General features: G+C 34.6%; 2 protein-coding genes across 6 annotated transcripts; both read left to right on the top strand.

The window, feature by feature from the left end:
• LOC126689244 (F-box protein At5g07610-like) lies at positions 1 to 26,618 on the top strand. Of its 4 annotated transcripts, none has more exons than XM_050384368.1 (3): positions 1 to 643; positions 2,485 to 3,142; positions 26,141 to 26,618. In XM_050384368.1, exons 1-3 carry the CDS (start codon positions 59 to 61, stop codon positions 26,167 to 26,169), a joined length of 1,272 nt encoding a protein of 423 aa, XP_050240325.1. In that variant the 5' UTR covers positions 1 to 58; the 3' UTR covers positions 26,170 to 26,618. The 4 variants fall into 4 exon arrangements, with proteins under 4 accessions (XP_050240325.1, XP_050240323.1, XP_050240324.1 ...); XM_050384366.1 differs by lacking the exon at positions 26,141 to 26,618 and adding an exon at positions 5,461 to 7,578; XM_050384367.1 differs by lacking the exon at positions 26,141 to 26,618 and adding an exon at positions 6,494 to 7,578.
• Positions 17,419 to 24,422, top strand: LOC126689243 (F-box protein At5g07610-like). 2 transcript variants are annotated; one of them, XM_050384363.1, is made up of 4 exons: positions 17,419 to 18,371; positions 21,181 to 21,607; positions 21,765 to 21,839; positions 24,087 to 24,422. In XM_050384363.1, the coding sequence occupies exons 1-4, from the start codon at positions 17,577 to 17,579 to the stop codon at positions 24,134 to 24,136; spliced, it is 1,347 nt and encodes a 448-aa protein (XP_050240320.1). In that variant the 5' UTR covers positions 17,419 to 17,576; the 3' UTR covers positions 24,137 to 24,422. The 2 variants fall into 2 exon arrangements, with proteins under 2 accessions (XP_050240320.1, XP_050240319.1); XM_050384362.1 differs by having other exon boundaries at positions 21,181 to 21,839.
• Positions 26,619 to 26,737: the final 119 nt, after the last annotated feature.

Genomic DNA, 26,737 nt, shown 5'->3' on the forward strand with positions numbered 1-26,737 from the left:
CCCACTTTTGTCCCATTGAGTTTCATTCCATCAGTCCTGCACCAAGTCCAACAAAGTCATGGATATCTGTGCTTTGCCTTGCAAAAAACCCAATTCAGAATCCAAGCAAACCTCCATTGATGACCTCTCAAACGACCTTCTAATAGAAATCCTCCACAGAATTCCTCTGAAACCCGCACACCGCTTCAAGTGCGTTTCCAAGAGATGGGTCCAAGTGATCTGTCAACCCCAATTTGCACAACGTTTTACACAGAGAATGAAACTCTTGTACCCATCACAGCCATCACCACCCTTTACACTGTTCTTTCAGTGTAGCTTTCCCCGACCATTTCCCGTTGAGTTCAAGCATTTTCAGAGGGATCCACAGTTTATGTCCTCCTACTTTTCCTTGAGCTTTCTTCCTCAGAGTCCAAACCCCATTATTTTCTTAGCAACGAGTAATGGGTTGGTGTTGTGTTCCACAACACTCTTGTCTCAGATGATGTACTACGTCTGTAATCCACTCACTGCGAACTGGGTCGCTCTTGTGCCTCCTCGGTTTGACAGTCATGTCCTTGCTGGGTTTGTATGCCATTCCTACTATGATGACAGTGACACCATTACTCGGTTCAAGGTTGTGCGTGTCAGTGCTATCGAAACAGGGGTATGTATAGACCATGGCCGCCCTGTTTTTTTGTGTGTGTGTATATATTTGTGTTTCTATAAGTGTTTTTTTAGTTAGTTTGTTTGATGTTTGGGATTCAAAGTCAAAAAGTTTGAGACTTTGAATAGAAAAAATTGTCCTTTTATTTGAGTGTTTTTTATTTTTTATTTTTTTTTCAGGTGGCAGACTAATTAATTTTTACTAAGAAGAATATTGAACTTATAATGACAATAAATATGGCTTTCAATTTTTATTTTTAAATACTGTTTTGATTATAGAGTGGTTCTACTTTATTTACTCTTTAATGCAAACAAAATAAAAGATGATTTTTTTTGTAATGGATTTCTTAATTTTGTACATTTAAAGGGAAATTATTGTGACATTTACTACCAAATCAATCATACAAGATTTTTGTGAACCAAAAAAATGTCAAGTGTCATAATACATCACAGAAGATTGAGTGGAAATGTATTAAGAAACAATGATTTTAAATTTTTTTCTTTTATGAATTTTAGATTAAAAAATTTTGTATTTTGTCCCTTAAAATTTAAAACTAACCCTTCCAAATTGAATACAAGTCCAAAGAATCTAAAAATAAATTGTTTTATTTGATGTTTGGCACCCAAAGTTAAAAATTTTGATACTTAGAGTTTTGAGTGATATATGTATAAAATTACTACTATGTTATATAGATAAATAAACATATTAAAGGGCTAAACTTGCACAGGATAATTATTGAGAAGTACTTGATCTCTTTCCATGTGAAAATCATAATAACTTTGGCTAATCAACATTAATATGTTAACAAATTACCTGTGCCCGTGTGGGACACAGATATAGGAGGGGAATGGGTACCCTGTCCCTCTGTTTGGATGTTTTAAAAATATTAGGTAGAGTTAGGGGAATAGAGATGTCCTCCTCTTTGTTTGGATGCTTTAAAAATTAAGGGAAGCAAAGAGGGGTGGGGGGAGTGGTCATAGAAATTGGCAACTAGATCATTATTTGCTAATTTTAAAGAAATGCATAGAAATTGACATCGTAAGAGTAAAATTGACAATTTGGATTTTTATTTTTAATATATATATTTATATATGTTTGTGTGTGTGTGACAACACTAGTTGGTTTTTTTACTAAGAACAATATTGGATATACAATGATAATAAATAACTTTTTTTTTCAATGTTTATTTTGATTATAGAATGGTTGTACTTCTATTTACTCTTTTAAATTTTAATTGTAATTATGAAACAAATTCTTCTAGTAATGGATTTTTTGATTTTGTATATTGAAAGGGAAACTACTGTGACATGTAATAGCAAATCAATCATAAATGGTTTTTGTGATTTAATGCATCATAAATGATTGAATAGAAATGTATCTATATCTTCTTCTTTTTTTAAAATATTTCGTTAATATTGAATTGATGCTAGTTTCAAGTGCGGGACAACATACGAGCTTGGAGGGCCAAACTTTTTAAGAATTAGATTTTCACTCCCAAAGTCTTTTAGCATGTTACTGAATTAGAAGCACGCAAAGTCCAAATTTTTTTAATTATATATATATATATATATTACTGAATTAGAAGCACGCAAAGTCCAAACTTTTTTAATTATATATATATATATATATATATATGATCCCCCAAACTTTTCATATTTCTTATATAATCTTTTTAAATTTGTAAGATTTTTATATTTTTTTGTCTCTTTGACCTCTCATTCTTGAAACTATAGTTCTGCTCCGGGTTAGTTTTATGTTTCATATATTAATTTAGTTTCAAATTCCAGTATAATTCTCATTTTTGAATGGTTTTTTTTCCCCCATGCTTTGGCCTCCCAAAGAAAAAATCCCTCGATCTCTGTGTGGAGATATTCAACTCCGATACTAGTGAATGGCAACAATTTACAGAGCAATGTGAAGGTCTTCATGTTACCTTGGATTTTACCAAGTTTCAGACACATGCAGTTCTTGCCCACAATGATATCATGCATTGGGCTCACTGTGGCAGTAGATATATCCTTGCTTTTGATCCTAATAACAAACATGATCATAAATGCCGTCTCATTCGTCAACCAAGAGAGCTCTATGACATGTATGGACACGTTTGCTTATCAGCTTGCCAAGGGCGTCTGCGGTGCATGTTTCTATCCAATTCGAACAATTATACATTACTGTTTCAACATTGGGAACTCGAGGACTACATTGCAGGGAAATGGTGCTTGGTGGCAAAGTTTCCTGTGAGCAACACTAACTTATTGAGAGTGCTAGGTATTCACCCAGTTGATCCAAACATCGTTTATTTGTTGAGGACAAAAAATATTGTGTTGTTGAATGCACACACTCAACAAATGGAGGTGGTTTATTATTTTACTGAGGGTCAATTTGGACGTGATAATACTATGATGAATCCCTTCGAGCTTTACATGTCAAAAAAAAAGTTGAATGCCTTCCAGTTTGTACTTCAATGGTGGCCAACACCAGTTCCCAAACTCGATAACGGTACGCTAAATACATATCATATACTATTAAAAAATGCTTACTTTTATATGTGTGTGTATTTCTTGTCTTCATCTCTTGGTTGCTAAATCTTATATATATTTGATAAATGGAAAATTATTAAGTATTTTCTGGACTACAATGACGTAGTACTCTTTCTTCTCGCATGAAATTTATTATTGGCATTTAATATTATGTGAGAAAAGGAAGTACCGCATTGCTGTACTCCCAGGATACGAGATAATTACTCTAGTTTAATTACTGAGTTTACGAGGAGTACTTTGTGTTCCGCTAGTATATGAATCTAGGTATCCAGGAAGGTTTCAAAGTTTTTCTGATTTTCCAACCTAAGATCAATGCCAGGTATGCTCATTTTGGAACAATATTGTTATTGATATTGCATTCCAATTCGTTTTTGCATGCATTTTAATCCTATTCAAATATAGTTCAGTTGAGCACTATAACGTTTTTGTAACAAAGGTTGAGCACTGTATCCTTTGCAAAACTAGAAAAGGGTTATCCTTCAACAAAGAAATTACCAGTGAATTTTTTAAAGCAACCTCGGATCTCTAATTAGGTATCGTTCCAATAATATCCTACCATGCCTGCTATTTGGTTGGTTTTAATCTGTTTGTTTATTATGGTACTATATTTGCTCTGTCTTTCCTGTTGTTGGAAAAGGAAGGGAAAATTGAAGAAAGGAAAGACTAGCTATAATTTTACACACTCGTTATGTATACTCCTTACACACAATGTCCATAATTTTATACCCATTGTCCACATTTTTTAAGAATGTCCATAATTTTATACCCATTGTACACATTTTTTAAGCATGTCCACATTTAATACATGAAATGGGTGATTTGTAAGGACGATATACACTAACAAGCGTGCAATAAAATCAATGCCCTTAATAGTCATGTAACTCTTTTAAATGATTTAATGACTCATATGATTTAATATACATTAATGGTCTTATAAACCACTACGTAATGGGTTGGAGTAGATTCGTCTAACTTGGTTAGGATAAAAACTTTGTCCATAGGACATTATCCAAATCTTTCCCTTGGATGGTGGAAAATAAGTGGGAAAAAATCTTTCAAGGGACTTGAATAATTTTTTTTTTCAAACAAATAAGAATATTATCCTATCATAGTCCCATGCCATTTTTGGATGTTAATTGTAATAAAGATTATGTGAAGAGTTTCATTTATTTTTTTGACGTTCTTTGATGTTGTTGAGATTTTTAGGATGCACACACGTAGATTGACTAAGTTTAGGTGTTATCTGGATTATTTAATTGTTTTGTTAAATCAAAGTAAGCTTGATTTGTTTGTTTGGATGGAGGGGTAGGAGAGGGGAGTAGATGGAAGGGGAGGGGTTTGATTTGATGAACCTTGTTTGGGTATTTTTTAAATGCAGATGGAAGGGGAGTTTGTGGGGTGGGGGGGGGGGGGTGTGGGTGTTTGAGGGGTATCTTACCCCTAACAGTTTGTTTGAATGAAGGGGGAGGGGCGAGCAGAGGGAATGGGGGTGGTTTGTTGATGAACCTTGTTTGGATTTTTTTAAGAGTAGAGAGGGAGGGGTTGAAGGAGTTTGGAGGAGTATCTTACCCCTCCTAACACCTCTTTTTCAATTCCCCAAATTGGAGGAATTTAGAGGGAAAGAAGGATTTAAATTGTCACTTTTACTCTTATGATGTCAATTTATATGCATTTCTTTAAAATTAGCAAATAATGACCATAATTGTCAATTTATATGACCGCTCCCCCCTGTCCCCCTTTCCTCCCATTAATTTCAAAGCATCCAAACAAAGAGGTGGATATTTTTGTTCCCCTTACTCTACCTAATATTTTTAAAACATCCAAACAAAGGGACGGGGTAACCATTCCCCTCCCCTTAATTTTTTAAACTTCCAAACAAAGAGGTGGATATCTCTATTCCCCTTACTCTTCCTAATATTTTTAAAACATCCAAACAGAGGGACGGGGTAACCATTCCCCTCCCCTTTCCGTTTACTCTCCTCTCTACAAACTTTCAAACACGCTATAAAAGGAAAAGGTGGCAAGCCATTAACTTAAGACATTACCTCCTATATCTGTGTCCCACAAGGCCGCAAGTAATTTGTTAACATATTAATGTTGATTATCCAAAGTTGTTATAATTTTCACATGGAAAGGGATCAAGTACTTTTCAATAATTATCCTGTGCATGTTTAGCCCTTTAATATGTTTATATTATCTATATAATATAATAGTAATTATTTTTATATAGACCCTGAGTATGTCACGTTTTACACTTATATTCCTTGTCTGGATTAGGGGACACCATTGGGCAAGGTATCTTTCATGGTGGGGGTGTATTCTGATAAGCATATTGACCTCTCTCACATTAGTCCCTTTTAAGGTGTTGCCAAAAAGGGTGTTGCTGCTAGGGATGGATATTGGGAGCATAAAGAATGGAGCTTGGGCGAGCTCCAACCCTTGGAACCTGTTTTCTTGCTTTTTATTTTTATTAGTGTTCTAAACTGATTTTTGTTTTCAAATCTTTATTTCTATGGATGTTGGTAAATATTTCATGTTGGCTTATTCAGTATAGAACTCAAAGTTGCCCTTATGAAAGACTGGTAATTAAGGTTAGCAGAAGAATTTGTTGCGGCCTATAAAGAGAACTCATATGATGATTACTATAATAAAGGTTTGACCGAAAGTTTTTGAAAGCTACTAAGTGCAGCATATAGTTCCTAAAAAAAAAAAGACAAAGGTTATGGAAAAAACCTCAGTAAAAACCAAATAAATTGACAATGTTAAAATTATCTAAAACAAGAGACTTGACACTGAATCCTTATAGAATTTAATACCATTTAAAAAAAAATTATTTGGGTATGGAATCTAAAAAATTAACAGAGTTGTCTATGATTTGCAAATATTAGTGGGGTGAACAAAAGCAATGAAGGAAAAGTGAATTGGATTGGTTGAATAAATCTATACAAACTGAAAGCTCAAGGTTGTTTGTTCTATATTCATGTATCAATTGTCATGGTTGTTTTGTTTGATTTAGAACTAGAAAAACTTGATGTCAAGACAGTGAGATGATGATATTAGCTCAAAAAATCAATTTACATGTATTAGCCCGAGAGTTTTGTAGTTCAAGGAAAATAAGATCATGTTTATTTAGATTCTCCAAATATTCAGTTCTCTCGTCCAAACTAGCAGCCAAAAGACTGGAAAACCATTGAGGATGAAAGTTCCTGTTGAGCATCTTTTGAGTTGTCATAGTTTGTAATCATGCCTCTTGAAGATAAATTATTGTGGATATCCTTCTCTAGCCTTGTTATGCCCTTTGCTAATAAAGGATCAGGATTCAAGGGTATCCCTAGTTGACTGTCAGTGTTAATCCCATAGGGAACACTATTCCTAGGATCTGCCTGAACTTCCCCATCCTGACTGGTGTCTCTTAACAACAATGATTGGGGATTGAGGACACTGGGTTGTTATTCTGCTGTAAATGGGCATCATTCTGTGAAAGGCAAACTGAAGTTGTTGAAGATGATATGTCCAAGTAATCTGTCTGGGAAGCTGCCCCATTCAAGTATTTTTGTGGAGCAAAAAATCCTTGATTTTGATTCCTAGAGATGTTAAATGAAGGCTTCACAATGGACTTCTGCTGCAAATCTTTAACCAGGTTAGCATTAGATAAAATGGTTTCCAAGGCACTTGGACAAAAGATTGTGGCAGAAGAATGAGCCATGTCCTCCCGGATAGCTGTACTTCAATGGGCATGTCATTCATCACTGGCTGAACCACATTGTGGCAGTTGTTTGTGGAAGGTTAAGTGGAACAAGATGAAAGATCATCCGTAATTGCAGACTTCCCAGCACCAGCAGCTCCTGTCACTATACTGCTACCGGCTGTAGATGGCTGATTGGTTCTTGGGGGTACAGGAAGCCCCACATGACCAGATATATTGGGCTGAACACCAGATTGCTGTTGTTGAAGCTTTGGCTGCTGGGGTGGATGAGAGAAACCGAGTATATGAGCGGCTGCTATTCCTTGTCATCTGATGGGATTGACTGAGGGAGCGAGGTTGAGGTTGCTTGAGGGACCTTCAGCATTTGGGAGGGTGTTAGAGACCTAGAGAAGTTTTGCAGCATATCTAATCTAACAACCGCCTCTGTCGATCTTGGAGTTGTGTAAATTGAGCAGGTTGTTGCAGAGCTGACTGCTATGCTAGAAGTGATTGCTGCTGCTGTTGAAGCTTCAGCAATAGTTGAATTTGAATCTGATTATCAGACGGTTGCAACTGTTGGTTTATTTCTTCAGGCAGTTGCGGTTGAATAAGGGGAATTTTGATTCCAAATACTCTACCCATACACATGGTTAGTTTGGGTAGAGTATATAAATAGTTTGAATTATTTATATAATGTGAAATGTTTTTTTTCCCCCTCTATTGAAGAACTTTCTTTAGGCTTTCCATTATTAAAAAAAAGTGTATAAAATGATAATATATTTTTATGAAAATTTTATTTTAAAGAGATTTAAACTTTATTAATAGAAGGGGGGAATCTCACAATTTAACATGACACAACAAGAGATGAACAGATTTCAAATCCGTAATATCACAGTTTGTTATATTTAAGCAAAATCTTGAAAGATCATATTATCATGTGTTATTAAGTGCTTATTTTTTCTTAATTTATTTTACTATTTAGCTTATTTTTGCTACTTTTTATAGGTTTCATTGCACTTTTTGATATTATTCATGAGTCTTACTGTACTATTTCAATTAATATTTATTTACAGTACTTTCAATAAAAAGTTTTCAGCTTTAACAAAATAAGCGAATTCTAAACAGACATTAAATTTATATCTTGTAATTTATTTAGCAATTGTTTTTATTTAAAAAAAAAAAAAAACAATAGGGCACATTTGGTATATTAAATGTGGATTACAATAGGAGTGGTCATTTTTATTACTGGGAATAAAATGTGTTAAATGGAATAATTAAACTTATTCATTAGTTTGGTAAGTTGTGAATTGTAATATTATAATAAAACTTAAAGATCTAATTTAGGAAATATCTTACTCATACCATTATATTTCCTAGAAAATAATATATTTTAAATTTGACAAAGATGAGTTAGTTTTTATGATTTTTTTATTATTTATTTCCATAATTGTTACTGGAATATGGAAAGTTTGTTTATTTGAAAATATATTAATGTTAGAAATTATTGCATTTACTAAGAATAGCTATTACAATTTACAACCCTTTTAAAGCACTTGCAACAGTGGAGCTAAATAGCTATATTGCTATTTTAGATATGTCAAAACACAAAAAAACCTCATGCAGCAGTGGAGCAATAGCTAAATTTTTTAGTTGAATTGCTACAATGCACATCTATAGATAGATGTGCACTGTAGCTTGGAGCTTAAAAAAAAAAAATTTATTCTAGCCGGTACAACTTGCTTCTTTTTTTATTCATTCTCTCATTCACTAAAGCTCAAGTCTCAAGTCTCTCAAGCCAACTCTTTCAACTCCGGTCTCTCAAGCTTACTCTGTTTACCACCGCTGGCCTGACCATCGTCAACGTCGCCGCCACCGATCGTCAACGTCACTGCCATCCACCATCCGCCTCATTTGAAGCTCTCATCTCTCAAAATTCTCTCAAGCTCACTCTCTCAAACTCTCATCTCTGTTTCAACGCCATCTCGAGTCGCTAATCAGCTCAGACCCATCGCCGATCAACTCTGTCAACCTTAGACCCACCAGTCGTCCCAAGCCGCCGATCAGCTCAAACCCACACCGCCATCCGCCTCAAACCCACGCCGCCGATTGAAGTGCTTGCTCGCCGACGTTGTGCTTGTTTGTGATTGGTGATTTTGTTTGGTTTGGGTTGAGGAAAAAAATTGGAGATTTGGGTTTTTTTTTTTTTTTTTTTTTTCCTGCTGTGGACTGGTGGTGGTGGTGTTGGTGGTGGTTGTGGTTGTGGTTATGGTTGTGGTTGTGGCTGTGGCTGTGGCTGATGGTAGAGGTGGTTGTGGTTGGTGCTGTGGATTTTTTTTGGGAAGTAAGATATATTATTTTGTTGTAGTGGTTGTATTATTTTATTGTGTTAAAAGTTAAAATAGATCCACTGATGCAGCATGTGTGTAGGTAAAATAGATAAAGTAACTTTTGGTAGAACTAAAAAGCTAAATTTTTAGCTCCACTGTCGCGGATGCTCTAGAAGAATAGTTATTTCTCATTTTAAATAATAGTTATTTATAAATAATGAATATTCTCTGTAATAGAAATATAACCAAACTATTAATAACTATTACATTCCAATGGTTATTACAGTTTACTAAATATGCCCTTAAACAATTTTTGAGTTAAATCCTCAATCATAAGCTCTCCAAGCTCTACATCAGTTACATTCCTCCCCTCAATGGTTCCTTGATCCTTCCTTGAATTGAAGACTGCCTTAAATTTTCTCACTTGCAGGAAACTTCTCTTTTTTATTTTTTATTATATAGGAAAGGAATGTAAATTTTTTAATAATTATTCTTATGATTTAGTTATTCTTTAGTTTGGTAACGTTTTTATTATAAAGAATAAATATTCCTTAAGAATAACTATTCTTAAAATGAGGAATAACTTTTTTTTTTAAATGATTGTAAATTTGTAATAGCTATTCCTTAATAAGTATAATAATTTTTATAATTAATATATTTCTTTTTTTGAGGCAATAATTAATATATTTCTAAGTAAACAAACTTTCCATATACACATTACAATTATAAAAATAAAAAATCATAAAAATTACTCATTTCTCTCTTAAATTTAAAAAAATATTATTTTTAAGAAAATATGGTTGTATGAGTAAGATATTTCTTAAAATAGATCTTAAGTTTTATTCTAATATTATAATTCACAACCAAATTTATAAATATATTTAGTTATTCATCACAATTTATTTTCAGTAATAAAAATTACCATTTCTGTCATAATTCTTATTTAGTATACCAAACGTGCCCTTAGTCCTTTGAATTGCTTAGTGTAATTCAGATGATGGGTCATTTCCTTCGCCTCCCTACCTTCTTGTGTTCCCCCTCCCCCCCCCAAAAAAATAATAGTGATGAATTAAACATCTCTCTCTTTTTCTTTTTCTTTTTAATATAAATTTTAGGAACATCTTCTATTTCTTTTTAAAATTTAATTATTTATTCAGGAAAAAAAGAAAAAAGAAAAAGAATGTATGGGTTAGTGAGGTCCATATACTCGCAATTCCCACATGTTGTGAGACATACGTTAGATACATAAGACATTTGGAGTTTTGGACACAGTTCTTGGTTTTTTTATTATGGGAAGCAAACACAGCTGGAGCTTCTCATATGGAAACCTTGTCCAGAATTTGTCATGTATTTTGGATTATCCCAGTTTAGATAGTTCAGCTAATAGAAGTGGCGGTCCTCAACATTGGAATTTAAAGAAACATGTTTAAATTTTGATGAGAAGAAGAAAAAATATATACTGCAAAAGATAGTTCAGCGTTTTGTTGCTTATTAATCAAGCAATTTATTGGATTTCAGATTGGTTGCTATCAAAGATCTTGGGTTTTATAACAGTTTCTAAAGAGAAGCCTTTTCAATCCTGGAGTGTCCCATTGGGAAAGTGGTTAATTCAATTGTTAGATTGAAAGTTATCCCTAATTTCAGTTGCGAAGAACTTGATTCTGTAGGAGGTATCCAAAGCTGTTTCAAATCTAAAAGCTCTTTCCTGGTACTAGAGTTGAAATATCGCCAACCAAGCCAGATGTTATCATTAGTCTATTAAAAAAGGAAAAGAAGAGAAGAGAAAAGGTACGAATCAGTACACAATTTGGTGAAGGAAAAATGGGGCCCTAGGTTTTGAAAGCAAAACCAGACTTTTCTATACATAAGAGCTGCAGTGAGAACATAATTTATTCATTTACACTGAATCATTTCCTAAACACTATTACATTTGGTACAAATATCACACAAACAGTAAATTACAAGATGGCACAACTGACAAACTGAAAGGGGAGCAACAAGGAAAATATATTTAAAAAGAAAAGAAAAGGAAACATCAACAGCATGTGCACAAGTAACTGCTTATCTTTCTGAGTGCCAAGATCTGGGCTTCCCACTTGGTTTGTAATCGAACATGTACAAGCTCAGCGTATGTACATAAATCGATGTTGGATCTAAAGCTCCATACAGAGGTAAGTGATGACAGAGCCTGATCTTCATTTGGTCCGCTCACTAACCTTCCATTTCTCTGTTGGGCTTTGTGGAGCCTAGTTTTGTTTGATTCGGTTTGACGACCCGACCCGAATAATATTGCATGGTTTTTAATGGAAGATTTACTGAGACTTAGTCCATGGAGCGGAGGCTTGGGCTGATAGGCTTAAGCCGGAGCGCATATGGACAAGCCTTCTGGGGGTCCAGGGGCAAAGCCCCCGGGAAATTTTTTTTGGCCCGTTTAGCCCATTGTGGAACTACCTTTTGTAATTAGGGTTTTTTAGTGTGGTGTTGTTGCCGTGTTTTTGATATATAGAGAGAAAATATTGTAACCGCAATGTTGTACTCTGTATTCTTCCCTAATAATAGTGATATCCCTGCAACTCCATAGACGTAGGCAAATTGCCGAACCACGTAAATAATGTCTTGTGCGTGTGATTGTTTTTTTTTCTTTGGCGTGTGTTTTCTCTGTTTTTTGTTTCTCACAGGTTGGGAATTCGGGTTAATTCCCTTCATTCTCAACTAGAACCTTCTTTATGTTGGTGCAACTGGAAACCACAGTGGCAACTCCAGCTGCAGTTATACCAGGGCAATAAACCATGTGGCAGGATTCAAGCAAGCTGCAATTTCTTACAAGGTGGCCTATACCAACATCTGTTATTTGGCGGCAGTGTGACAGAAGTATTTCTTTGAGTAATGGACAGCCTTCTCCTAACTCGGCCATTGCCATATCCCTCAAATTCTGCCAAGATGGACAAATATTTAGATTGAAGGGGAAATTGCACGAAGAGAGAGGGAAATGATAAAAATATTGAATCAAGGAATTGTTTTGACCAAGTTGACTAGTGCATAACTCAGGACATGTGAACTTCACATAATAACAACACATAGATATTAAATGTGCATCAATAAAGGCTATTACTTATTACCCAACGTTAGAACCAACTATATTAGGTTTTGGGAAGGATGGTTTGGATATGGACCAACCTTTTAAAAATATTATAATGATGCTACTCTAAGGATTGAAATTGTGCACTTCACAGCCAAAGACTTTATCATTGCACCAGACAATGGTCCCATTACATGCACATTGATATGTAAATAAAATAACCCGATTATTCTATATCTCTCCACCTACTCTTAAAAAAACCGTGAACTCCACCTGCTCTTCTCTTTACCTCTCTCACACACTCTCGAATAAGGGTCATCAAATAGCTCATAGCCCGACCTAGAAACCCGACGACCCAAAAACCCTACGATCCACTGGGCTAACGGGCGGCCCGACCCGTTGTTATTGAGGCCCATGGGTAGCCCACTAGCCCAATGGATCAAGCCGTGGGCTAGTTTTTATACCCATGGGTACCCGGTGGGCTAGCCCATTAACCCAACCCATTACCCAGCCCAATAACTCATAATTCATAATAAAAATATATAAGAGGTGTATGATGGATTGATCTTGAGATATTATAGAGAAATTTCTTAAGAGAACTCCCTCAATCACTAAGATACTCAAAGTAATTGTGCTAAACTTAGTTTACTAAATATATATTTTTCTAATAGTCTAGCAAATCTGAATTAACCATTTGACATTTTTTTTATTAAAGATAAAAATAAAAAACTATTTAAAGCCTTCATAAAAATTAAAAAAAAAAAGGTTTCCATCAACAAAACAAAAAATTAAATAGATTGGACTGTAAAAAAAATTGTAATTAAGTATTAAATTCTTTAATTCTTTCCTTTAAAAAAATAGATTGATTATTCCCTTATAAAAATTGATTCTTTCCTTATAAAAATAATAAAATAATATGTTAACACAAGCCCATGGGTAGCCCATTAGGCCCAACCCGATAGCCCAGCTCGCTAAAGACAAAATAGGCATTACCCATGGGCAGGGTCATGAGCTGAGGTTTTCTCTTTTGGCTCATCCCGACCCGGCCCGTTAACTAGTTAATAGCCCATTATGCCCGGCCTATTGTGCCCATGGGCTAAGTAAAAATGGGCCGGGCCGACCCAACCCGACCCATTGACGACCTTGTCTCAAAACTAAAAATCTCTCTTCTGTTATGGCTATCACAATCCAGGCCATCAAGGCATGCCAGATCTTCGACAGTCGTGGCAATCCCATAGTCGAGGTTCGATTCTTAAATTCCCATGTCCTTGATTTGTGTGTTTTTGTCGATAGTGTGTTATAGACTGTTTTGTTTTGTATCGAAAATCTGTGTGTGTCTATGACCATCATACACAAGGGTTTTGTTAATGATTAATTAATCAAATCTTTGTTCCTTAATCATGTAGGTCGATGTGACAACCTCAGATGGCACCTTTTATAGAGCCGCTATTCCAAGTGGTGCATCCACTGGTATGTTCCTTAATCAAATCTTCATTTTATTTTCTTTGTAATTGATATTAGTCTTAGATTAGTAATGCTTAATCTGAGCGGTGAAATGAACTATGGAGATGATAATTTTCATTTATGTTGTTAGATCATTTTGAAAATACATGATATAGTGAAGAAATTGAGAGAGGATTTGAACATTCAGATATGTTTTGGTGTTTTGTCTCATAGACCAAACTTTGTGTCCTTTTTTTTTGTTTTCCTTAGGAATTTATGAGGCACTTGAACTAAGGGATGGAGATTTAGACTACCTTGGAAAAGGTGTATCAAAGGTAAGTTTAATTTATTAGCAAATTTGTAATTAAGCATATTCAGATCAGGGTTGGGTTCTTTTGTTTCTTTTATCTCTGTTTTGTTTTTTCTTTATATATTAATTAGAAAGAATACAGAAATTAAGCATATGCTGATCAGGGTTGGGTTTTTTGCTTTGTTGTGTAGGCAATAATATACATCTAAATCCATGTAAAAGGCAGAAGATAGCTAAAGTTAAAGAATTTCCAGAGGATATCCTCTTCCAAATCCTAAAACACACAAAGGCTGATGTATTAGAGGGCTTTATATACACAAATGTTCGTTGTTAACTTAAATTTGTTAAGAGTTTCATCATCTTTTTACTATTCTTTGAGCCATATTGTAAATAGAAGGTGAAACATATCCTTTTAATTTGGAGTATGTACATGAAATCTTTTAACTTCATAACCAAACTTAATGTGGTATCAAAAATATATAGGTACCTACCAAAACCTCATTCCATGTTTTCAATTTTTAGGCACAAAGGAGCTTGCGCAAGCCTTGAGAGAGAAAAAACAACCTGTGGTTATATTGAAGTTGGTGTTGTTGCAACATGGTACTCTCTTTTCCTTTTAAAATTCTCTCTTTTATAGAGTCTTTTGGAAGTTTTGCAACGATTCATGACTATTGTCCTACTATTTTAAAGTAGAGTAAAAGATCATTCTCATTGATGTCTACTTTCATTAAGTGTTGTTTCTCTTACACGTAAACAAGCTATTTGATAAAATTCCTAAGTGATTTTTTGTTGTTGTTCTAGAAGTCATAATACATGGGGAGCGGTAAGGAGGAAGGTAAGTAGGGAATGTGATGCTCTGCTGTTGATTTAATCAGGGTGAGATGTTTTGTTGGCCTTATTTTCTCAATGTCATATGTTTGATATTGGGATTGGTATTGATGGTGAGATTTTGATATGATTCCCTTTGAGAAGTAGGTTCGATTTTTTTAATGATATATTTCATGGTGGGTTTGTGCATTAAGATTAGAGTTTGTTACCCTTAATAATTTCAAAGGAATCAAAGCTTTTAGAAAGTTTTATTGGCATGGATGGTGAGATAGGTTTATATAGTAGAAAAAAAACATTTAGATAGTTTTGGTAATAGTTGATAGTATTGTACAAATGTTTTTTGTTTTTGGCTGCACTATTGTAACAATGATTTAGCATATTGATTATTAGTCTGTGGACTGGTGTCACTTTGGAGCTTTAGGGGCCTTTGTTGGGCTGCTATTGCTGTGGACTAGAAGAGTAGTAAAGAAAGTTGATGGGGCTGTGGGAAATTATTCAATTTATGTAAGTTCAGATGTGTGGATGATCAATACAAGTCGGTGTTTCAGGTGCCTATGGTCCCAATTCTGAGCATGATTAGATTATACGAGTTAGACCCTGATGGAAAGGTTTAGTGACTTCTACAAAGCAACAAAGGAAGAAGATACAAATAACACTTTAAAGTTGTCTTTCAATTAATTCTAAATGTTGATTGAATACTTCTTTAAATTTGTGTTTCATACATTTAATGGATAATTGAGGATGTTAAAGATTTGATTCTTCATTTTAATTTAAACTTAAGTTTGATTTCTATTTTTCATTACGCAATTTAATGTTTCATATCAACAATTAAAGAGGAAGAGAAAAAATATATTTTACATTCATATGCAATAGCTTTCCCGTGCATCGCACGGGTTAGCAACTAGTTATTATTAAAAGTGATATGCCAACCATCACAAGAATATTGTCGACTCATTGCTGACTCTGAAACAAACAAAAAGGTAAGGAGAAGGGGAAAATAAAAACACCAGACAAAGTTACTCTCTCGCTCAATCACAAATTATAAAAAGCATCTATGTAGGGATAGGAATATGCAACGTGATCACAATAAGAAGAAAACAAACCTACCATTCCACCACCACCACCCACGAGTGATACTTGTATTCTTTAACCTGACAGCCCACACACCACAAACACAAAAAAATCTTCACAACACAAACAAACAAAGACCGACCACTAGCCTTATTTTTTATTTTATTTTTCTAAATTAAAAAAAATAAATAATGTCTCTGTTGTAGAGTTATTGGAACCTCGATGGGGTTATCCTTATTCCCACAATACGAGTTTAGATTAGCTAGTGCAAAACGGTATTGATGTTTTAAGTTTAAAATCAGTTTTTTGCAAAAAAAAAATAATAATGAAAATTATGAAAATTTGCTACTAAGAAACGGAATTTTGGGTTTTAGCCTGATCAATGGAAGGTATTCATGAAAAAAAAAAATATTTTATATCAAATGATACCACGTCATTCAAATCAAAATTTAATAAATGAGAGACATGTGTAACAATAACTACTCACTTAGTGAGGTAGTTATTTTCTACTGACATGTTTCACACTTATTAAATTTTTTTTATAGGAACACTTGTTGAATTTTAATACCAGTGACATGGTATCATTTTATACCAAATATTTTTCAATATCACTGACATAATATCATTTGATATCAGGGGCCTGTTGGTAACGTTATTCTAGTGACATTGTTTGTATTTTTTGAAAATATGTATAGGTGAAAAAATGTGTAAAAATATATATAATATTGTCTAAAAACTAAAAACATATAATTAAACACATGTATCAAACAGGCCAGATATCTTGAATTATTGTAGTTGGCATGATACATTTGTTGAAGCCATTTGAACCACTCAACGAAGACTCCAAGTCCTGCCACCAACAAGTCGCCGTCTTAACTGCTAGCCTTATTAAAGGCTCACAAGTATAAGTCGTCAGCGCCTACGTATCAACCTATGCAAAGATCCAAACGCGGTGAACTTTTATAACATAAAAAATGTTAAAACCCCATTTCTTAGAACTTGTCCTCCAAGCCTAACACGTGGGCCCATAAATCTTGGAGCCCAACTATATACGCACATGCATGTAACACAACTCCTAATAACTCTTTGTTTGGATACAACTTATTTTACTGAAAATTGAAAATACTATGGTAACTGCTAGCTTTATTAAAGGCTCACAAGTCATAAGTCGTCAGTGCCTACGTATCAACCTATGCAAAGATCCAAACGCGGTGAACTTTTATAACATAAAAAAAGTTAAAACCCCATTTCTTAGAACTTGTCCCCCAAGCCTAATACGTGGGCCCATAAATCTTGGAGCCCAACTATATACACACATGCATGTAACACGACTCCTAATAATCCCTTGTTTGGATACAGTTTATTTTATTGAAAATTGAAAATAATATAATAAAATAATTTTTAAATGAATGAAAAATTACTTGTTATTCTTTTTTTATTGTTCATATGTCTTGGTATACCGATTATGTCCCATAAACCGTGCACGGTGGTCTAAAAAGAAAAAAAAAAAAAAACTGAAAACGCGCAAACACAATGAAACGTGAACGTAACGTGGATCCAAACCGGGCTAATATCATTTTCGTAGCATAAACCACTAGTTACGTTTCTAGCTTCTCTTTCACAAAAACAAACAAACAAACAGTAATAATAATGTGTCCTTCTGGTACGACTTTACGAGCTGAAACCACCACAGTGGGTTCAGATTTTAGGCCAGCGTTTAACGTGCTTGATGTTGATCACGATGGCAAGATTAGCCGTGACGATCTACGCAAGTTTTATTCTGGCTTTTCAAGCGGTGGTGCTGATGAAGAGGCTGAAAAGCGCGTTTCAGATTCATCAGTCCCCACCAACACAGCCATGGATATCTGTGCTTTGCCTTGCAAAAAACCCAATTCAGAATCCAAGCAAACCTCCATTGATGACCTCTCAAACGACCTCCTAATAGAAATCCTCCACAGAATTCCTCTGAAACCCGCACACCGCTACAAGTGCGTTTCCAAGAGATGGGTCCAAGTGATCTGTCAACCCCAATTTGCTGAACGTTTTACACACAGAATGAAACTCTTGTACCCATCACATCCATCACCACCCTTTACACTGTTCTTTCAGTGTAGCTTTCCCCGACCATTTCCCGTTGAGTTCAAGCATTTTCAGAGGGATCCACAGTTTATGTCCTCCAACTTTTCCTTGAGCTTTCTTCCTCAGAATCCAAACCCCATTATTTTCATAGCAACGAGTAATGGGTTGGTGTTGTGTTCCACAACACTGTTGTCTCAGATGATGTACTACGTCTGTAATCCACTCACTGCGAACTGGGTCGCTCTTCCTGTGCCTCCAAGGTTTGACAGTCATGTCCTTGCTGGGTTTGTGTGCCATTCCTACTATGATGACATTGACACCATTACTCGGTTCAAGGTTGTGCGTGTCAGTGCTATCGAAACAGAGGTATGTATAGACCATGAGGGACCATGGCCGCCCTGTTTTTTTTGTGTGTGTATATATATATATATATATATATATATATATTTGTGTATCTATAAGTGTTTTTTTAGCTAGTTAGTTTGAGGTTTGGGATTCAAAGTTAAAAAGTTTGAGACTTTGAATAGAAAAAATTGTCCCTTTTTTTTTTTTTTTTTTAATCAGGTGGCAGACTAATTAATTTTTACTAAGGCTGTGTTTGGTTGAATGTAAAATATTTTTCGAGTGTAAAATATTTTCAGGTGAAAATATTTTCGGAAAAGGAAAATATTTTCAAGTATTTGGTTGCATTCCAAAAAATGTTTTGGAAAATATTTTCTAGTGTTTGGTTGTGTTGCTGAAAATGCTCTAGAAAACTCATTTTTATCATGTTTTTCACATTTTCTTAGGATCCAAACAAATATTATTACAGAAAATCAAAATATATAAACAACACAAGAAACAAAAATCAAAACAAAAAAAAAATCAAAATCATAAGACCAATCGTGAGAGAGGGACAGAGAGAGATCGGTTCGTGGTGCAACTCGTCAGTGGACGAGGTGGGTCGATCTAGGAGTGGGTCACTCACTGGGCGGGTCGATCGGTTCGTGGGTTCGTGGCGCGGTCTCGCCAGTGGATGAGGTGGGCCAATTGGTGGGTGGGTTCACGGCGCGATCTCGTCGGTGGACAAGGTGGGTCGATCGGTGGGTGGGTTCATGATGCGATCTCGCCAGTGGACGAGGTGGGTTGATCGGTGGGTAGGTTCGTGGTGCTCGGTCTGAAGCTCGGTCAGCAGACTGTGGGTCGACGAACTGTGGATCGTCGAACTGGAGCTCGGTCTGTGGAGGCTCACAGTTTGGCGTGTCTTGTTTTGTGGAGCTCGGTCACAACTGCCTTGGAGTGTGTCTGTGGGGAGTGCTTGGAGTGTAAGAAACTTCGAAGGGGTGTAATTGATTTGAAGGTAAAATAAAGGCTGAAATGGTTTTACGCCTCAAGAGTGCTATTTTACGGTCAACACGGAAAATGATCTCCGTTTGACCCATTTTCTTGAGCTTACCAAAAACACATAGGAGTGTAAAAGGATTTCCTGAAATCCTTTTCAACCAAAACAAACACAGCCTAAGAAGAATATTGAACTTATAATGACAATAAATATGGCTTTCAATTTTTGTTTTTAAATACTATTTTGATTATAGAGTGGTTCTTCTTTATTTACTCTTTACTGCAAACAAAATAAAAGATGATTTTTTTGTAATGGATTTCTTAATTTTTTACATTTTAAAAGGAAATTATTGTGGCATTTACTAACAAATCAATCATAGATTTTTGTGAACCAAAAAAATGTAAAGTTTCATAATACATCACAGAAGATTGAGTGGAAATGTATTAAGAAACAATGATTTTAAATTTTTTTCTTTTATGAATTTTAGATAAATTTTTTTTAAAATATTTTGTCCCTTAAAATTTAAAACTAACCCTTCCAAATTGAATACAAGTCCAAAGAATCTAAAAATAAATTGTTTTTCATTTGATTGGCACCCAAAGTTAAAAATTTGAGACTTAGAGTTTTGAGTGATATATGTATAAAATTACTACTATGTTATATAGATAAATAAACATATTAAAGGGCTAAACTTGCACAGGATAATTATTGAGAAGTACTCGACCTCTTTCTATGTGAAAATCATAATAACTTTGGATAATCAACATTAATATGTTAACAAATTACCTGTGCCCGTGTGGGACACAGATATAGGAGGAGGTATATGTTAAGTTAATGGCTTGCCGCCTTTTCCTTTTATAGTGTGTTTGAAATTTTGGAGGGAGGAGAGTAAACAGTAAGAAGGGAGGAAGAAGAGAGGAGGGGACGGGAATGGGTACCCTGTCCCTCTGTTTGGATGTTTTAAAAATATTAGGTAGAGTAAGGGGAATAGAGATATCCACCTCTTTATTTTGATGCTTTAAAAATTAAGGGAAGCAAAGGAGGTGGGGGGAGTGGTCATATAAATTGGCAACTAGATCATTATTTGTTAGTTTTAAAGAAATGCATATAAGTTGACATCAAAAGAGTAAAATTGACAATTTAGATTTTTATTTTTATTTTTTTAATATATATATATATGTTTGTGTGTGTGACAACACTAATTGGTTTTTTTACTAAGAACAATATTGGATATACAATGATAATAAATAACTTTTTTTTTCAATGTTTATGCTATTTTGATTATAGAATGGTTCTACTTCTATTTTCTCTTTTAAATTTTAATTGTAATTATGAAACAACTTCTTCTGGTAATGGATTTTTTGATTTTGTATATTGAAAGGGAGACTACTGCAACATGTACTAGCAAATCAATCATAAATGGTTTTTGTGATTTACTGCATCATAAATGATTGAGTAGAAATATATCTATATCTTCTTCTTTTTTTAAAATATTTCGTTAATATTGAATTGATGCTAGTTTCAAGTGCGGGACAACATACGAGCTTGGAGGGCCAAACTTTTTAAGAATTAGATTTTCACTCCCAAAGTCTTTTAGCATGTTACTGAATTAGAAGCACGCAAAGTCCAAATTTTTTAAAATTTTATATATATATATATATATATATATGATCCCCCAAACTTTTCATATTTCTTATATAACCTTTTTAAATTTGTTATCTCTTTGATCTCTCATTCTTGAAACTATAGTTCTGCTCCTGGCTAGTTTTATTTTTCATATATAAATTTAGTTTCAAATTCCAGTATAATTCTCATTTTTAATGGTTTTTCCCCCCATGCCTTGGCCTCCCAAAGAGAAAATCCCTCCTCCATCTCTGTGTGGAGATATTCAACTCCGACACTAGTGAATGGCAACAATTTACAGAGCAATGTGAAGGTCTTCATACCACCATGGATTTTACCAAGTTTCAGACACATGCAGTTCTTGCCCACAATGATATCATGCATTGGGCGCACAGTGGCAGAGTTATCCTTGCTTTTGATCCTAATAACAAACATGATCATAAATGCCGTCTCATTCGTCAACCAGGAGAGCTCTGTTACATCGATGGACAGGTTTGCTTATCAGCTTACCAAGGGCGTTTGCGGTGCATGTTTCTATCCAATTCGAACAATTATAGATTACTGTTTCAACATTGGGAACTCGAGGACTACATTGCAGGGAAATGGTGCTTGGTGGCAGAGTTTCCTGTGAGCAACACTAACTTATTGAGAGTGCTAGGTATTCACCCAGTTGATCCAAACATCGTTTATTTGTTGGGGACAAAAAATATTGTGTTGTTGAATGCACACACTCAACAAATGGAGGTGGTTTATTATTTTACTGAGGGCCAATTTGGACGTGATAATACTATGATGAATTCTTTCGAGTTTTACAGATCAAAAAAAAAGTTCAATGCCTTCCAGTTTGTACTTCAATGGTGGCCAACACCAGTTCCCAAACTCGATAAAAGGTACACTAAATACATATCATATACCATACAAAATTGCTTACTTTTATATGTGTGCATATATCTTGTCTTCATCTCTTGGTTGCTAAATCTTATATATATTTGATAAATGGAAAATTATTAAGTATTTTTGGACTATAATGATGCAGTACTCTTTCTTCTCACATGAAATTCATTATTGGGATTTAATATTATGTGAGAAAAGGAAGTACTGCGTTACTGTACTCCCAGGATACGAGATAATTACTCTAGTTTAATTACTGAGTTTACATGGAGTACTTTGTGTTCCGCTAGTCTATGAATCTAGGTATCCAGGAAGGTTTCAAAGTTTTTCTGATTTTCCAACCTAAGATCAATGCCAGGTATGCTCATTTTGGAACAATATTGTTATTGATATTACATTCCAATTTGTTTTTGCATGCATTTTAATCCTCTCCAAATATAGTTCAGTTGAGCACTATAACCTTTTTGTAACAAAGGTTGAGCACTGTATCCTTTGCAAAACTAGAATAGGGTTATCCTTCAACAAAGAAATTACCAGTGAAATTTAACCTCGGATCTCTAATTAGGTATCATTCCAATAGTATCTTACTATGCCTACTATTTGGTTGGTTTTAATCTGTTTGCTTATTATAGTACTTTGTTTATCATAGTACTATATTTGCTCTGTCTTTCCTGTTGTTGGAAAAGGAAGGAAAAATTGAAGAAAGGAAAGACTAGCTATAATTTTACACACTTGTTATGTATACTCCATACGCATAATGTCCATAATTTTATACCCATTGTCTACATTTTTTAAGCATGTCCACATTTAATACATGAAATGGGTGATGTGTACGGATGATATACACTAACAAATGTGCAATAAAATCAATGCCCTTAATAGTCATGTAACTCTTTTAAATGATTTAATGACTCATATGATTTAATATACATTAATGGTCTTATAAACCACTATGTGATGGGTTGGAGGAGATTCCTCTAACTTGGTTTGGGTGAAAACTTTGTCCATACGACACTATCCAGATCTTTCCCTTGGATGGTAGAAAATAAGTTGGAAAAAATCTTTCTAGGGACTTCAAACAAATAAAAATATTATTCCCATGCTATCTTTGGATGTTAATTGTTATAAAGATTATGTGAAGAGTTTCATTCATTTTTTTGACATTCTTTGATGTTGTTGAGATTTTCAATATGCACACACATAGATTGACTAAGTTTTAGCTGTTATCCGGATTATTTGATTGTTTTATTAAATCAAAGTAAGCTTGAATAGTTTGTTTGGATAGAGGGGGAGGAGAGGGGAGTAGATGGAAGGGGAGGGGTTTGATTTGATGAACCTTGTTTGGGTATTTTTTATATGTAGAGGGAGGGAGGGAGGGAGAGAGGGAGGGAGGTGGGGGTGGGGTTTGAAGGGGTTTGAGGGTTATCTTACCCCTAACAATTTGTTTGAATGAAGGGGGAGGAGGGGCAAGCAGAGGGAATGAGATTGGTTTGTTTTGATGAACCTTGTTTGGATTTTTTTAAGAGCGGAGAGGGAGGGGTTGAAGGAGTTTGGAGGAGTATCTTACCCCTCCTAACACCTCTTTTTCAATTCCCCAAATTGGAGAAATTTAGAGGGGAAGAAGGATTTGAATTGTCAATTTTACTCTTATGATGTCAATTTATATGCGTTTCTTCAAAATTAGCAAATACTGACCATAATTGTCAATTTATATGACCACTCCCCCCCTGCCCCTCTTTCCTCCCCTTAATTTTCAAAGCATCCAAACAAAGAGGTGGATATCTCTGTTCCCCTTACTCTACCTAATATTTTTAAAACATCCAAACAGAGGAACGGGGTAACCATTCCCCTCCCCTTAATTTTTAAAACATCCAAACAAGGAGGTGGATATCTCTATTCCCCTTACTTTAAGACATCCAAATAGAGGGATGGGGTAACCATTCCTCTCCCCTTACCTTTTACTCTCCTCTCTACAAACTTTCAAACACGCTATAAAAGGAAAAGGTGGCAAGCCATTAACTTAACACATTACCTCCTCCTATATCTGTGTCCCACAAGGCCACAAATAATTTATTAACATATTAATGTTGATTATCCAAAGTTATTATAATTTTCACATGGAAAGGGATCAAGCACTTCTCAATAATTATCAATATGTTTATTTATCTATATAATATAGTAGTAATTATTTTTATATAGACCCTGAGTATGTCACGTTTTACACTTATATTCCTTGTCTGGATTAGGGGACACCATTGGGCAACGTAGCGTCTTTCATGGTGGGGGTGTATTCTGATAAGCATATTGACCTCTCTCACATTAGTCCCTTTTAAGGTGTTGCCAAAAAGGGTGTTGCTGCTAGCGATGGATATTGGGAGCATAAAGAATGGAGCTTGGGCGAGCTCCAACCCTTGGAACCTGTTTTCTTGCTTTTTATTTTTATTTTTATTAGTGTTCTAAACTGATTTTTGTTTTCAAATCTTTATTTCTATGGATGTTGGTAAATGTTTCATGTTGGCTTATTCAGTATAGAACTCAAAGTTGCCCTTATGAAAGACTGGTAATTAAGGTTAGCAGAAGAATTTGTTGAGGCCTATAAAGAGAATTCATATGATGATTACTATAATAAAGGTTTGACCCAAAGTTTTTGAAAACTACTAAGTGCAGCATATAGTTCCTAAAAATAAAAAAAGACAAAGGTTACGGAAAAAAGCCTCAGTAAAAACTAGGGGTGTCAATTTGGGTTAGTGTGTTGAGTTTGTGTCATGTCGACTGTCGAGGTAGGGATATTTGACTAAATGTCTCAACTCTAACTCGACCCATTTAATAATCATGTCATGATCTTTCAATCCTAACCCGACCTGTTAATAAAACGGGTTGGCCTGACCCAACTCATTTGACACGCTTAATAAACGAGTCGTGTTGGGTTGACATGAATGTAACATAACTCATTTCAATCTACATAATATTAAATATAACATCCATCTAGAAATAATTTTTTTTACATCCCAAAAAACAGTGCATATACTTCAAGTCTTCAACCCACATTCAAAATAATATAGTTCAATAAAAATATAACATACATCTAGAAAATAAGTTCTTTACACTCCAAAAGAAGTGCATACACTTCAACCCAAATTCAAAATAACAAAGTTTAACAAAAATAAAATAACATAGTTCAAAAAAAAATATAATATCCTTGGAACTTGCTAAATACTAAGTATCAATATCGAAAGAATTTGAGCAAACAATAGACTAATCTTGACTATGACTATGATTATCATCCATAGATTCTTTTTTGATGTCCAAATTCATAACATCTTCCACAAGCTCATTCAATTTCATTTGTGCAAGTTCTATGCCAAAAAAAAAAAAAAGTATTAGTAGTTCTAGGGTCTATAAAGTTTCAATTTCCAATTATATCCCTTGTAAATTTTTGTAATTACTCACTTTTCTTTTTAAATTTAAAATATATGTTAGACATAAAAGGTATTTGACAAATCTAAAATAAAATAAATATTTATTTGTTATACGAGTTAAACGAGTTTTGTTAAGTGAGTCATTTCAGGTTGACGCAAATAAATTGACATGTCAAACGTGTCTATTGCGGGTTATGTGGGTTGACCCGCTTATGACACGTTTCTTATCGTGTCGCTTTTGAGTCAACCCGTTTATGACCCAAACCTATTAAGGCCCAACCCTAACCTGAAAAAACCCGTGTCGGGTTTGTGTTGTGATTGTGGGTTGGGTTGAACATTGACACCCCTAGTAAAAACCAAATAAATTGACGATTTTAAAAATTATCTAAAACAAGAGACTTAACACTGAACCCTTATAGAATTTAATACCATTTAAAAAATATTGATTTGGGTATGGAATCTAAAAAATTAACAGAGTTGTCTATGATTTGCAAATATTAGTGGGGTGAACAAAAGCAATGAAGGAGAAGTGAATTGGATTGGTTGAATAAATCTATACAAACTGAAAGCTCAAGGTTGTTTGTTCTATATTCATGTATCAATTGTCATGGTTGTTTTGTTTGATTTAGAACTAGAAAAATCAATTTACATGTATTAGCCTGAGAGTTTTGTAGTTCAAGGAAAATAAGATCATGTTTATTTAGATCCTCCAAATATTCGGTTCTCTCGTCCAAACTAGCAGCCAAAAGACTGGAAAACCATTGAGGATGAAAGTTACTGTTGAGCATCTTTTGAGTTTTCATAGTTTGTAATCATGCCTTCTGAAGAGAAATTATTGTGGATATCCTTCCCTAACCTTGTTATGCCCTTTACTAGTAAAGGATCAGGATTCAAGGGTATCCCTAGTTGACTGTCAGTGTTAATCCCATAGGAAACACTATTCCTAGGATCTGCCTAAACTTCCCCATCCTGACTGGTGTCTCTTAACAACAATGATTGGGGATTGAGGACACTGGGTTGTTATTTTGCTGTAAATGGGCATCATTCTGTGAAAGGCAAACTGAAGTTGTTGAAGATGATGTGTCCAAGTGATCTGTCTGGGAAGCTGCCCCATTCAAGTATTTTTGTGTCAGAGACCTAGAGAAGTTTTGCAACATATTACGTATCTAATCTAACAACCGCCTCTGTTGATCTTGGAGTTGTGTAAATTGAGCAGGTTGTTGCAGAGCTGACTGCTATGCTAGAAGTGATTGCTGCTGCTGTTGAAGCTTCAGCAATAGTTGAATTTGAATTTGATTATCAGACATTTGCAACTGTTGGTTTATTTCATCAGGCAGCTGCGGTTGAGTAAGGGGGGAATTTTGATTCCAAATACTCTACCCAAACACATGGTTAGTTTGGGTAGAGTAATAGTTTGAATTATTTATATAATGTGAAATGATTTTTTTTTTCTTTTTCTATTGAAGAACTTTCTTTAG

Source organism: Quercus robur, chromosome 6 (genome assembly GCF_932294415.1).
Source record: "Quercus robur chromosome 6, dhQueRobu3.1, whole genome shotgun sequence".
Taxonomy (NCBI): Eukaryota; Viridiplantae; Streptophyta; class Magnoliopsida; order Fagales; family Fagaceae; genus Quercus; species Quercus robur.

What these genes read in the sequence shown, in the direction of transcription:
- LOC126689244 (XM_050384364.1), top strand. Translation starts at nt 59, where the DNA reads ATGGATATCTGTGCTTTGCCTTGCAAAAAACCCAATTCAGAATCCAAG. An exon ending in TCAGTGCTATCGAAACAGGG is followed by an intron (nt 644 to 2,484) that starts GTATGTATAGAC and finishes GGCCTCCCAAAG; the next exon opens with AAAAAATCCCTCGATCTCTG.
- LOC126689243 (XM_050384362.1), top strand. Translation starts at nt 17,577, where the DNA reads ATGTGTCCTTCTGGTACGACTTTACGAGCTGAAACCACCACAGTGGGT. An exon ending in TCAGTGCTATCGAAACAGAG is followed by an intron (nt 18,372 to 21,180) that starts GTATGTATAGAC and finishes GGCCTCCCAAAG; the next exon opens with AGAAAATCCCTCCTCCATCT. An exon ending in GTTCCCAAACTCGATAAAAG is followed by an intron (nt 21,840 to 24,086) that starts GTACACTAAATA and finishes TGTCTGGATTAG; the next exon opens with GGGACACCATTGGGCAACGT.